The following is a 12,443-nucleotide window of genomic DNA, read 5'->3' as shown; positions in this document are numbered from 1 at the left end:
TTGAGGGCAGGGAAATTAACTTGAAGGAGAAGAGCAGGCGAGAGAGCATATATATAATGGGAGACGGCGGCGAAGTTATGGAGGAAAAAAGGAAGCTGATGACTTGGAAATTAGGGCCAGGGTGTAAACAGAAAGCGTAGAAAGCGTCTGGGCAGCGCTTCAAACTTTGAACTCCTTGACTGGAATTGTCTACTTCTTCCTACGTTAACGGACCGTTTTCACTAGTTTTTTTTTTTTTTTTTTTTTTTTTAAAAACTTTAAAAATTTTTTTTTTAGAACTCATTAAAGTTTAGTTCCGGACAGTTTTTTTATTTTTTTTAGTAAAAAAAATATATAAAACTGCTTTAAAAAGTAGTAAGAAAATCATTAAAGCACTTAAATATTTGATAAACTACTCTTCTCCAACACTCCCCTCTTGTTCTAGCCAAAACCAACTGAATACAGAGCTCTGCTTCTCTCTCTAAAACGACTGCAACTCTACAGCAGTATCAGTAAGAGAAGATGTGTCTGGAAGCGACAACAATGGCAGCTTCAAGTATGAAGATGAAGAAATCTTCATCTTTCACCAAGAGCTCCACACAGTTTCTGCTCTCTGCTCCAAATAACAAAAGAGCAAAGCTTGACCTGGTGGACTACGATTCTCTTCCAGAATTCCTGAAGCACAACGAGTTCATCGTCAGCTACTACCGCTCTGAATGGCCACTCAAGCAAACCATACTCAGCATCTTCTCTGTTCATAATGAGACCCTCAATATCTGGACGTAAGCGCAGTATCAATCAACTTGTCTCTCTCTCCTTTCGCTCGTTCCGATGTTGCCCCTTAAAATAAAAAATATATGCATATTTGATTTGATTTATAATGAAATTATAATACAAAATTATAAAGAGAATGTAAAATAAATTATAAAACTTATCATCATTGTGATCAGTCATAATGACATAATTGGTTTTGCTTTCAATTTTGTATTTTATATCTTTTATTTTTTTTATATTTAATTGTTTATATAATAAATTTATTCTCCCTCAAGAGAAAGGCTGATTCAGCCCAATATATTAAGAATTGAGAAATGTTATTTTGCCAATCTAAAGAGAAAAAAAATCAATTTGATAGGACGCAATAAGAGAAAAATAAACCGACTTAACGTCTAATTAACGGACAGTTTGTTTTTTCTAAATTTCTTCACACGCAGAAAATAGGCATTTGTCATCAGTTTCTTCCACCTAATAAATACTTGGTCGATCTTGGACTCGGAAATATATTGGAAGATTTCTTTGGCGCGTGTTTGAGGGTTCACGGAATTTTCTTCGGGTAAACGGCGTTACAACCTCAACCAAAATTTTCACTTAATTACCGGTCAAATCATATTAATTAGTATAACTCATTCAAATGCCCTAATTAGGGGTTTAAATGAGTCAAGTTGAGCTCAACTCTATAAATGACTTGTGAGTCAAACTCGATGAGCTAACAATTCAAATTTAATGTGGACTAACTCGACTTTGTAGCTCGGGAGTCGGCTTGTTTAAAAAATATTAACATAAAAATATACATAAAATTATTAAAAATGATACGACGACAAAAATCATCTTGATGAGGTAAGAATCTTTATGCAAATATGAATTGAGAATTTCTAAATTAAAATTCGGGATCATCCAAACTCCGATTTAAGCAAGCTTATAGTCAATTTGAATCTCTTGAGAATACGAACCCAATGACACCAAATTCAATTCAATTTGAGCCCAAATCAAAGGAACAAAATACTCTTGAAAGCTTCAAAGCATTAATTGTATGACCAAACAATATCCAAATATGATATGCTTATAGTCGAATCCAGCAGCTCGCCGAGTCAAATCCAACGAGTATAAGATCACCAAATTATAATATCATTAAAGTACCTAAATATTTGATAAACACTCTATGATCAAGATAATTACTATGAATCTCCTGATAGAACACTCCAAATCAACCCTGGAGCTTTTCCATATTATAAATTCATATGGAAAGATAGGAGGAAGAAGAGAAGAGCTATGAAGCTGTAAGAATCTTGGAGCTCCATCCTGACACCACCGCCGATTTATCTACACCATCAGGCCGCCGCTGCTGGACTTCTCCTAAACCCTAAATTATCACGAATCTGATGAATTCTAATTGATGAATTGCCTCCAAGGGATAATCAGAACATTGGATCATCTGCTTTACTGATAGATGGGAAGCCCGAGGAAGCATAAGCAGTGAGCATGAAGAAGATGAAGAAGCCAATCTGATGCCTGCAATTCAATAACATATATAGACTTTTGTTAAAAATTCCATCTTTTTTTGTGGATTTTGGTATTGGATGTGCAAAATATTAACAAATTGATCGATATTGTTCTCACGTCCAGATGCTCAAGGACCTATGTTGCACCGATACACCTATATATATTTATGAAGGCGTGCAGTATCCAATACATTGATACATGGATACGCCTCTGATATGGTACCGATATGTGTCGGATACGGCTTTGCTGTATCCAATTAAAATACTATTTAATTTCAAAAGGACACTTATCTGATACGCGTCTCCATTGAAAATAAAACCCCAAAAAAAAGACCATCGTATTTAATTTCATGGCTGTAAGCGAGGTTCTCTCATTTCCTAGATTAATTTAAGTCTTTTGATAATATGAGAATATTAGAAATTGTTAATATTTCACTTGATGAGCTTGAATTAGAAGTTATGATATTTTTTGAAGGTGATGTAGAAGTTCGAAGACAAACCACTGAAGAAACTAATCATATCATTCCTATTCAATGGTTAAAACTCATGAGCTAGACAATTTATGTTTATGCTTTTGTTGTTGTACTAGACGTTAATGCTTACTTTTATTTTGATATTATAAGTTACAAGACTATAAATGATGTTACTTTCATTTTTGTTGTAATTTCAAATATTATGATTTGATTGCTTTCTTAATTTTTATGTATGATTTATAAATTATAATACCATGTCCGCGCCGTACCTGTATCCTGTATTTTTAAGAATTGAGTGTACCGTATTTATATTGTGTTGTATCCGCGTCGTTGTATCCGTATCGATGCAACATAGGGTCTCATTGTGAATAGAGATTAAAGATGCTAAGTATGGTCTGCTTGAGTTGCCAGTCAGAACGGCAGTAGTTCACGATGAACTCGTTGTGCTTTAGAAGCTCGGGAACAGAATCGCAGTCCACAAGCTCGCACATTTTCTTCGTTGTTATTGTAACAGGTCTCTGATTTCAACTGGAGCACTAGTACAGTTCTGAGTACAGTAGCACCATCAACTGGAGCAGAGAGGAGAAACTGTGTGGAGCCTTTGCTGAAGGAGGAGGATTTCTCCATCTTCATACTTGAATATTCGTAATGGTGATGCTGCAAGCTCGCCCCCGCGCGCGCGAGAGAGAGAGAGAGAGAGAGAGCTGAGGATTTTATTGTTCCTTTTGGGTTTGTGAACAGGGGAATTAGAGTCCTGGACAAGATAATAGGAGACGGCGGCCAAGTAATTGAGAAGAAGCTTTCTAAGGTTACCGAAAACTTCTAAGGATTTGTTTTGTCCGACGACAATGGAGTGATAGTACAGCGATGGTGGCTCGGCAAGGTTTAATAATGGTGATGATTCATCGATTTTTTTTTTTTTTTTTAATCGATGTAGTTTAGATTGTGCCGATTTGACAACAATAGTCGGGTTGCGATGGATCAATGACAATGTTCTGGCATTGAAGGCTCGATTGTGGTGTTCGAGTATCGGCGGTCCAACAACAATGATTCAAAGAAGGAGCATATATATGTATTAATAATTTAAAAACTTTTAAGTTCTTAAAGAACTTTGAGCTCTCTAAAAATACAATCTTTGAAATAAAATTTATGAGACAATGATTCTATCCATTACAGTTGAAAACAACAGAAAAGAAGCCAACAAAAATAAGCAAACGAAGATAATGACCAACACAAAACAGCAGGAAGAACCCCATCACCTGAATTGAAGCCATAAGAGCCACCAAATTCCAACCTACAAAAAGAAAATAATCTTTTTCATGTGGAGAGTGGGAGCTCTATTAAAAGATATAGAGAGTGATTTGTTTGGTAAATATTGTAGAAATCCAAGAACCGAGAACAGACGAAAGCAAGAAGACGAGTACGGACGAAGGTAAATAGGAAAACAGAACTTGGAAAGAGGATTATTTCCTTTCACTTTCTCAGAAGTACAGAGACCTATAAATAGCTAATAGATGGTTCAATAGGTACACGTGTAGAGATTTGATTTTTTTTGGGATACAAAGTATTACAGGCTTATTCGGCTGTGTTAATAGCCCCCGTCAAACTGAGCTTTCGTCCCGAATGGTCAGTTTGAACCGTAGCTCCTTGAACCTTGGAGTGGAGAGAGGCTTTGTTAAAATGTCAGCGATTTGGTGAGTGGTGCTGATTGGAAGAAGACAAATAGCCTGATTTTGAATGTGATCTCGAACGAATCTGTGATCAATCTCTATGTGCTTGGTTCTGGCGTGAAACACTGGATTGTGTGCGAGGGCGATAGCTGACATGTTGTCACAGAAGAGATCAACGGGTTGATGCTGCGGGATGAGAAAATCGTTGAGAAGTCTCTTGAGCCATATTGTATCCGCAATTGCTGCAGCGAGTGCTCGATACTCCGACTCTGTGGATGACCGAGAGACCGTGGTCTGCTTTTTGACTGCCCATGAGATCAATGTTTCGCCTAAGAATGTGCAGTAGCCCGTCGTGGACTTCCGGGTTGTAGGATCGCTTGCCCAATCAGCGTCCGAATATGTCGTGAGCTGGAGTGGAGCCTTTGCAATAGGTAAGCCGAATGTCAGGGTGCCTTTAATATACCGCAGCAATCTCTTGAGGAGGTAAATATGTTGAGATGAAGGATCGTGCATGTGCTGAGAGAGAACGTTCACAGCATAGGCGATATCTGGACGTGTTAGCGTCAGATATTGTAATGCACCGGTGAGGCGTCTGTAAGTGCTGGGCTCGGACAGCAGTTCGTCTTCAGGAATTTGGAGCGGAAGTTTAGTACATGATGGGTTTGCAAGAGAATTGCAGTCAGTAAGTTTAACAGAGTTTAAAATAGATGTGGCGTATGAAGATTGAGACAAGAAAAACTTATCTTGAAGCTTTTGAATTTTGATGCCGAGGAAGAGATGCGCCGGTCCGAGGTGTTTCATATTGAATTTGGAGTTTAGTTTAGAGAGAACAATTTGAATGGCATCTTGATTATTGCCTGTAATGAGGATGTCGTCGACATACACGAGGAGAAAGATTTGTGTCTGATCTTGGTTGCTCGTGAGAAGTGACGGATCAGCTTGGCTGTGCTTGAAGCCGATCGTTAGAAGATAATTCGTAAATGTCGTGTACCATTGTCTTGGAGCCTGTTTAAGGCCGTAGATAGATTTCTGAAGCCAGCATACGTGATTTGGGTGAGTGTTGTCTATGAAGCCCCTTGGTTGCGCCATGTAGACGGTATCCGTGAGTTGGCCGTGGAGGAACGCGTTGGATACGTCCAGTTGATGTACCGTCCACCCTTTGGAGAGAGCAAGAGTGAATAGGATCCGGATAGTCGGCAGTTTTGCTACCGGACTAAAGGTCTCGTCGTAGTCGATTCCATGTTCCTGTCTGTTACCTTGCGCGACCAAACGAGCCTTGTACCGGGCTATGGATCCATCTGCATTGAACTTCTTGCGAAAAGTCCATTTGCATCCTAAGATAGATGCATTCGGAGGAGGGGGAATAAGCTGCCACGTTCCCTGAGTTTGAAGCGCTATAAACTCTTCAGCCATTGCCCGACGCCATTCCGGATGTTTATTTGCGTCAGCGAAGTTTGTAGGATCAGGGTCCTGTGGCGACGAATTTGTGGCTAAAAGGTTGAGACGACAAGTTGGCTTAAGTGAGCCAGTTTGTAGCCTGGTTACCATGGGGTGTTTGACGGGTTGCGTTACGCACGGCTGATGTGTGCTGGACGTAGGATCCAAGTGAGTATCGGACTGGCTGGGTAAGTAGTTCTGGTGTTGGGTTTCGGTAGGAGCGGTAGAATTGTCTGTGTGTTCATTCGAATGACGTGGATGAAGTTCAAATGCTTTTGATGTTGGAAGCAGTAGAGCCGGAGACGTAACCTGAGATTGAATCTGCACAGATGGAGTAGATTTGGCAAAGGGAAAAGATTGTTCAAGAAACATAACATTACGAGAGATAAAGTTTTTATTAGATTCCCTGTTGAGGCATATATAGCCTTTGTGTATTTCAGAGTAGCCCATGAATACGAATGACTGAGACTTTGGTTGAAGTTTGTTTCGCATATGTTGAGGAAGTAGAGGAAAACATTCGCAACCGAATGTCCTCAGATGATTGTACTCAGGTATTTTGTTGAACAGGAGTTGCAGAGGTGCTTTGTTTGAGGTGTTCGGCGACGGCATGCGATTGATCAAATATGTGGCTGTTTTGCAACCTTCGGGCCAGTAGATCGCAGGAATGGACGCCTTGTGAATGAGTGCTCTTGTAGTTTCCAGGATGTGTCTGTTTTTGCGTTCGGAGACCCCGTTCTGCTCAGGTGTGTAGGGGCAAGAGGATTGAAGCTGAATGCCTTTGGATCGTAGGAAATTCTGCATCTGCGTATTGATGAATTCCTTACCTCCGTCGGTCCGGAGAGTTTTAATTTTAAGATTTAACTGATTTTCAATAAGTGTAGTAAAATGAATAAAGGTTGTAGTCACATCTGATTTATGTATAAGTGGAAAAAGCCAAGTATATCGCGAAAAATCATCTACAAAAATGACAAAAAATCTATAGCCTTGAGTAGAGATAGTTGGTGCCGGTCCCCATACATCGGTGTGCACGAGTTCCAGAGGTGTTTGACACCTTGTTTTGGATAGCTCGAAGGGTAATTTGTGGCTTTTACACTGAATACATGTGCTACAAGAAATATCAGAAGAATGTTGAATGTGTAAACTAGGATTACTGTGAGCTATTTTGTGCAGAACACGAAGATGCGGATGTCCTAAACGATCATGCCAGTCGGCTGCAGTCTTCTTGGACGCTTGAAGAGCAGATGTTCGTTGCAGAGAATCGGACCTGGATGAAAGCTTGTATAGCCCATCTCTACATGGCCCGCGAAGAAGCTCCTGATTTGTCATCAAATCCTTAAACACAAAACCAAGTGGATCAAACGTAATCGAGATATTGTTATCTTTAACAAGATGAGAGATGGATAGTAAATTATGCGAGATATTAGGAACATGAAGTAAGTTGGTTAAGTGAAGCTTACGACTCGGAGTTGGAAGGATACCCGTGCCCGAGTTGGCGATGGGTATGTTCCTTCCGTCCCCGATGAATACTCCTTCGTTTCCCTGATAAGCGGTTGTATGATGGAGGTTTTCTGCCGTGTTGGTCATGTGCGAGGATGCCCCGGAGTCAAGGTACCAGTCGAAGGGCTGGGTTTCCGAATTTGCCAGGAGAGCGTTGTTCTGTTTCGAAGTGGTTTGCTGCGGGGTGTAGGAGGCGTTCATACGATGCCAGCATACGTCTGCCGTATGGCCCTTCTTGGTGCAGATTTGACATGTAGGTAGTTGTTGTTGCTGAGGATTTGTTTTAGTCGTGGGATTTGAGGATGGTTGAGAACGACCTCTCGATCGGCGACCCCGACCGCGTTGTGTGTAGAGAGCCGTCTGCTGAGTGATGTCAGTAGGAATGCGTGCAGCGTCGGCATTGATATGAATCTCTTCGCTGATGAGCATAGCGTACAGATTTTCAAGGCGAATAGGATACGGCGAGTTGCGAACGTAAGTCTTGAACGATTGATACGCCGGAGGTAAGCCGTTCATGATATAGAGGATGATGTCCTCGGAGTCGATGGTGGAGCCAGCCGATGCAATCTGATCGACGAGTTTCTTGATCTCGGTAAGATACTGGATCATAGAGAGATTCTTCATAGATACATTGTGCAGCTCGTTCTTGAGCTGGATCACTTTGGATCTACTGGTGGCTTGAAACTGGGTCTGAAGAAGTTGCCAGATTTCGTGAGTCGAATCCAGGTGAAGAATGTATGGGAGCACCGACGGAGAGATCGTCGAGCAGAGTGCCGCCTGTAGGTTCTGGTCGATGAACCGCCAGTTCTTGTGCGTGGTGTTACCTGGATCGTCAGCGGAGGGTGACGGAGTCGTCGGTGGGGCAAGAAATTGATCAAAGTCGTTTGCACTGAGGAGCTTGAGAATTTGATGCCGCCAGATGGGGTAGTTGTCGGATGTGAGTTGATTCGGAACCAGAGTTTTTAGATTTGAGACCACAAATTTAAGAGATTGAGAGATTTGTGATGTATCTGCTTGAGTGCCGTTGGAAGTATCCATGGCTGAGGAATCGGACTGAGAGGTAGCCATTTCCGATCAGGTGAGGAAGGACGGCCTGATACCATGTAGAAATCCAAGAACCGAGAACAGACGAAAGCAAGAAGACGAGTACGGACGAAGGTAAAGAGGAAAACAGAACTTGGAAAGAGGATTATTTCATTTCACTTTCTCAGAAGTACAGAGACCTATAAATAGCTAATAGATGGTTCAATAGGTACACGTGTAGAGATTTGATTTGTTTTGGGATACAAAGTATTACAGGCTTATTCGGCTGTGTTAATAAATATAGTTAAAATTAGGACCACCTTATGAGATGATTTATATTGTTTTTTCTTGATTATAGTTGTTAAATGCATTAATGATGTTTGAATTAAACAATCTTAGAATAAGTTTCGTCTCGTCGAGATGCTCAATTTGAATATAAGCATATCAGATTCATAGATCATGTAATTCTTCAAATAATGTAACAAAATTTTTAACTATACTTTTAAGTATGTGATTTAGATTTATTTGGATTCGGAACATATCACTTTTAGTTTAAATTAGTTCTTTTCATTGAGTAGTTTAGTTCGACTATAAATTTGTTAGATTCAGAGTTCATATTATCTTTAATTTAATTGGGGCATGTTTTGTTGTTACATGTTGACATAAAAATGTTTATTTTTCTTTAATTATTTATAAAAAAAAATTAAATTTCAAAAGAATCTAATTTGTATTAAAAGTTATTATTTTTAGAAAAAAAATTGAGCCATAATATCCTAATTAAAATTTTAATCTGTTGAATCTGCTTTGAGATCAGTGCAACAAAAAATTAATTGATATTTCACTCATTTTAAATTAGATCTATGAGCTTTGAGATCAATTAGATCAATATAAAATACTTTGCAACAATATTTTCATTTAAATGAATGAATTTTATAATCAGATGAAAAAATAAAAAAAATCATAGTTACAAACGAATGAATATCTGTACATAAAATAATCGGTCAATAGAACTTTAGCTACGACTCCATACGCTTTTTCTTCGTCTTCTTCCTCGACGCATTGAATGCGCAGTCCGTTTCGGAAGGTCGCAGCTAAAGGTCCAAAATCAAATCTTGGCTAGCATCCTTCGGTCTCTCGCCAGCCAAGATAGACCAGGCTAGCCAGATAGTGCGTGTAAGCCCCTGCAACCACCAACACATGGAATAGCTGGTGGCTGTGTCCGGCGAGGTCGAACTTCCCCGGCAACCACCGTTCTGGCACTCTCGCCGCATAGACCACCACGCCGACCAAATAAAACATCCCCATCAGCATCTCATACCCTGTTGTCAGCATCGCCTCCGGCCTGTGTCCGAAAGCCATCATCTTGTGCGCGATGGGCACCATCCCTGATGCCGCCATACACGCGAACAGCACCGCCCTGACCGGCCGGAACTGCGGGGAATCGAACACAGGCATGAGGGAGACGACTACGGTAGCGAGGCCGAAGAAAGTGATGGAGGCGAGGTAGAGGTCTCGGAAGAAGGGATTGCAGGTGAAGGTGTAGTAGACGAGAGGGTAGAAGGAGGAGACGATGAGGCCGGAGATTCCGGCGAAGTCGAGTCGCAGCATGATGTAGCTTGTTTTTGAACAGTGGCAGGAGAGGAGGTGGCAGGCGCTGCTCATCAGCAAGCAGAACATGGCTCCGGCAAGATAAAGATAGAACGGCCAACGGGGGAGCTCAGATCCTATCAGCTGCGACGAGGAAGACGCTGTCGGCTCTGTTGTTTGATTTGCTCTGTGGATGTAAAAGATGTTTGAAGAATTGCCCGCAGCACTGAGTTGCAACTGAGCATCAGCATTGCTGACCGCCGGGAAGATCGATGCAGCATAGCCAGTGAGCATGAGGAAGATGAAGAAACCAATCAAATGCCTGCAATTCAATAAAAAATAGAAATTTTTGTTAAAAATCCAATCTTTTAATCATCAGGCTCATGCTTTTTGCATTGGATGTAAAAGAAATTAGTTAATCGCTATTGTGCTTACGTCCAGATGTTGAGAGTCTCATTGTGAATGGAGAAGACGCTGAGTATGGTTTGCTTGAGAGGCCATTCAGAGCGGTAGTAGCTGAGGATGTACTCGTTGTCCTTTAGGAACTCCGGCAGTGAATCGTAGTCCACAAGCTCGCACTTCGCTGCTCTGCCATTACAGCATTTATCAGAACTACTGTTACTACTCTCAACAGGAGCAGAGAGGAGAAACTGCTTGGAGCTTTTGCTGAAAGAGGAGTATTTCTCCATCGCCATACTTGAAGCTTCGAAACACATCTTCTCTTACCGGCGACGCTGTAAGGGAGGAGGAGAGAGGGAGAGGGAAAGTTGGGATTTTGTTCTTGCTTTTGGTTTCAGAAGATCTGAAGATGGGAGCTTTGGTCGTTGAGAAGAGAATTGGGGGGAAGAGACTGAATTTATAGAAGAGGGGAGACGGCGTGGTCTGAAAGGGCGTGGCGTTCAAACGTTGAACTCCGTGTGTGGAACAAGTCGTCTTCTTTAGCGGTAACCTACCGAGCTTACTTAGTCAACGTTTTGACATTTATTATTACTCGGCTTCAGTGTTATGTGGACGAGGGCTTTGCCAGCAGAACACTGAACCAAAAAAGTTGGAACTAAAAATGTCTTATTATTTGACGATTTTTATATAAATGGCCATGTCAACGAAGGCTATTAAGATTTTATTTAAGTTAATTTTTGATTATTTTTGTTTTTAAGAGTATAATCTTAGACTTCGTTTGGGACGACTGCTTTTTTTAAGACAAAAAATTAAAACGAAATTATAATCTTTGTTTGATTATTTTTTTTTTCTATCTTCAACAAATTTTGTGTTAGGGAACTATTTTCTAAAACAACTTTTCAAAAAGTTGCTTTCTTCACAATAATTATTCAATCACCTTTATAAAAAATTATATCAATAGCATATATTTCTATTTATGATTATTTCATCTCCAAATTTTTTCTAATGGATTTAAGAATTTTTTGCATTAGTGTATTGATGTAAATCAAAAAGCATGTATTTTTTACATTTAAAATACAAAATAGTCATTGGTGAATTTGAAATTCACACTCGGTTTTTTTTTTTGGGCCAGTTTGGGGAATCGAACGGGAGCCGGCGGGGAGACAATGACTGTGCTCAACCACGGAGCTGCCCCACACGTCCCATCGGTTTTATTTTGAGTGTATTTTAAAATCAATTGATTTGTCCGATTTTTAAATATATTATAAATTTTCCATCGCTCAGTATTGAAAACCATTGCTATTGATGATGTCGCTGATAACACCGCCGCAGTATGCCACCCATCACCATCATTGGTAAATGATCTTTATCACTATCACTGCAAGCTACCATCACCATCCATTGTGAAGCGCCATGGCCATGCAATGGAGGGTGGCAGTGGCTGGCGGCCATTGACAGCGACGACAATAGAGCTTGCTTGCAGTGAAAATAGTTTTGCACAAAACCAAATGAGTTCATCTTACCTCAAACATGATCTAAAATATTTTACAATGCATTCGTTTTACTTTACCATGCATACCTTTTCATCTAACGAAATATCAATATTTTCAACCGAATAACCGCTTTAAGTATATTGGATTAATAGAAGTTAGTGCAAACTAGCTTGATAATTTAGGAGAAGATCTGCAAACTGAAAGATAAAGTTATAACCAATATTATATTATTTATTTTTTAATTATAAACTTTAGATGGTAGATGTTGTCTTTTTTACTTAAATAAATGACATTTGCAGCACATCTATGAAGACTTCAATAAAGTTAATTACCAAATGATTAATCAGAAAATTAATGTTTAACATGTCATTATTAACTTAATTACCTTTATATATATATTTATAAATTGATTATCAAACGTAATTAGGAGTGACAGTTGCAGTAGGAAATATATGCTAAGGATAGGGCAATAATGTCAATATTTTCAGCCTATTTCAATAAATAATGAGACAAATTAACATTGGCAGATTTGGTTTTACTTTCATTATTTATTATACAGTCAGTGAAGTGTTCTTCCACAGACAAAATTATAGAAAAATTCCCAACTTA

The 12,443-nt window shown here is 39.7% G+C and overlaps 1 protein-coding gene across 1 annotated transcript; it reads right to left on the bottom strand.

Moving 5' to 3' along the window:
- Nucleotides 1-9,370: 9,370 nt before the first annotated feature.
- Nucleotides 9,371-11,044, bottom strand: LOC110095732 (heptahelical transmembrane protein 4-like). The gene is made up of 2 exons (XM_020821385.2): nt 10,378-11,044; nt 9,371-10,264 (listed from the first exon to the last, which is right to left on the bottom strand). Exons 1-2 carry the CDS (start codon nt 10,656-10,658, stop codon nt 9,472-9,474), a joined length of 1,074 nt encoding a protein of 357 aa, XP_020677044.1. The 5' UTR covers nt 10,659-11,044; the 3' UTR covers nt 9,371-9,471.
- Nucleotides 11,045-12,443: the final 1,399 nt, after the last annotated feature.

The sequence above is a fragment of the Dendrobium catenatum genome, unplaced genomic scaffold (genome assembly GCF_001605985.2).
Source record: "Dendrobium catenatum unplaced genomic scaffold, ASM160598v2 fragScaff_scaffold_116, whole genome shotgun sequence".
NCBI classification, from domain to species: Eukaryota; Viridiplantae; Streptophyta; class Magnoliopsida; order Asparagales; family Orchidaceae; genus Dendrobium; species Dendrobium catenatum.
The sequence above is the reverse complement of the archived record's forward strand: the minus strand, read 5'-3'. Positions and strand labels throughout refer to the sequence as shown.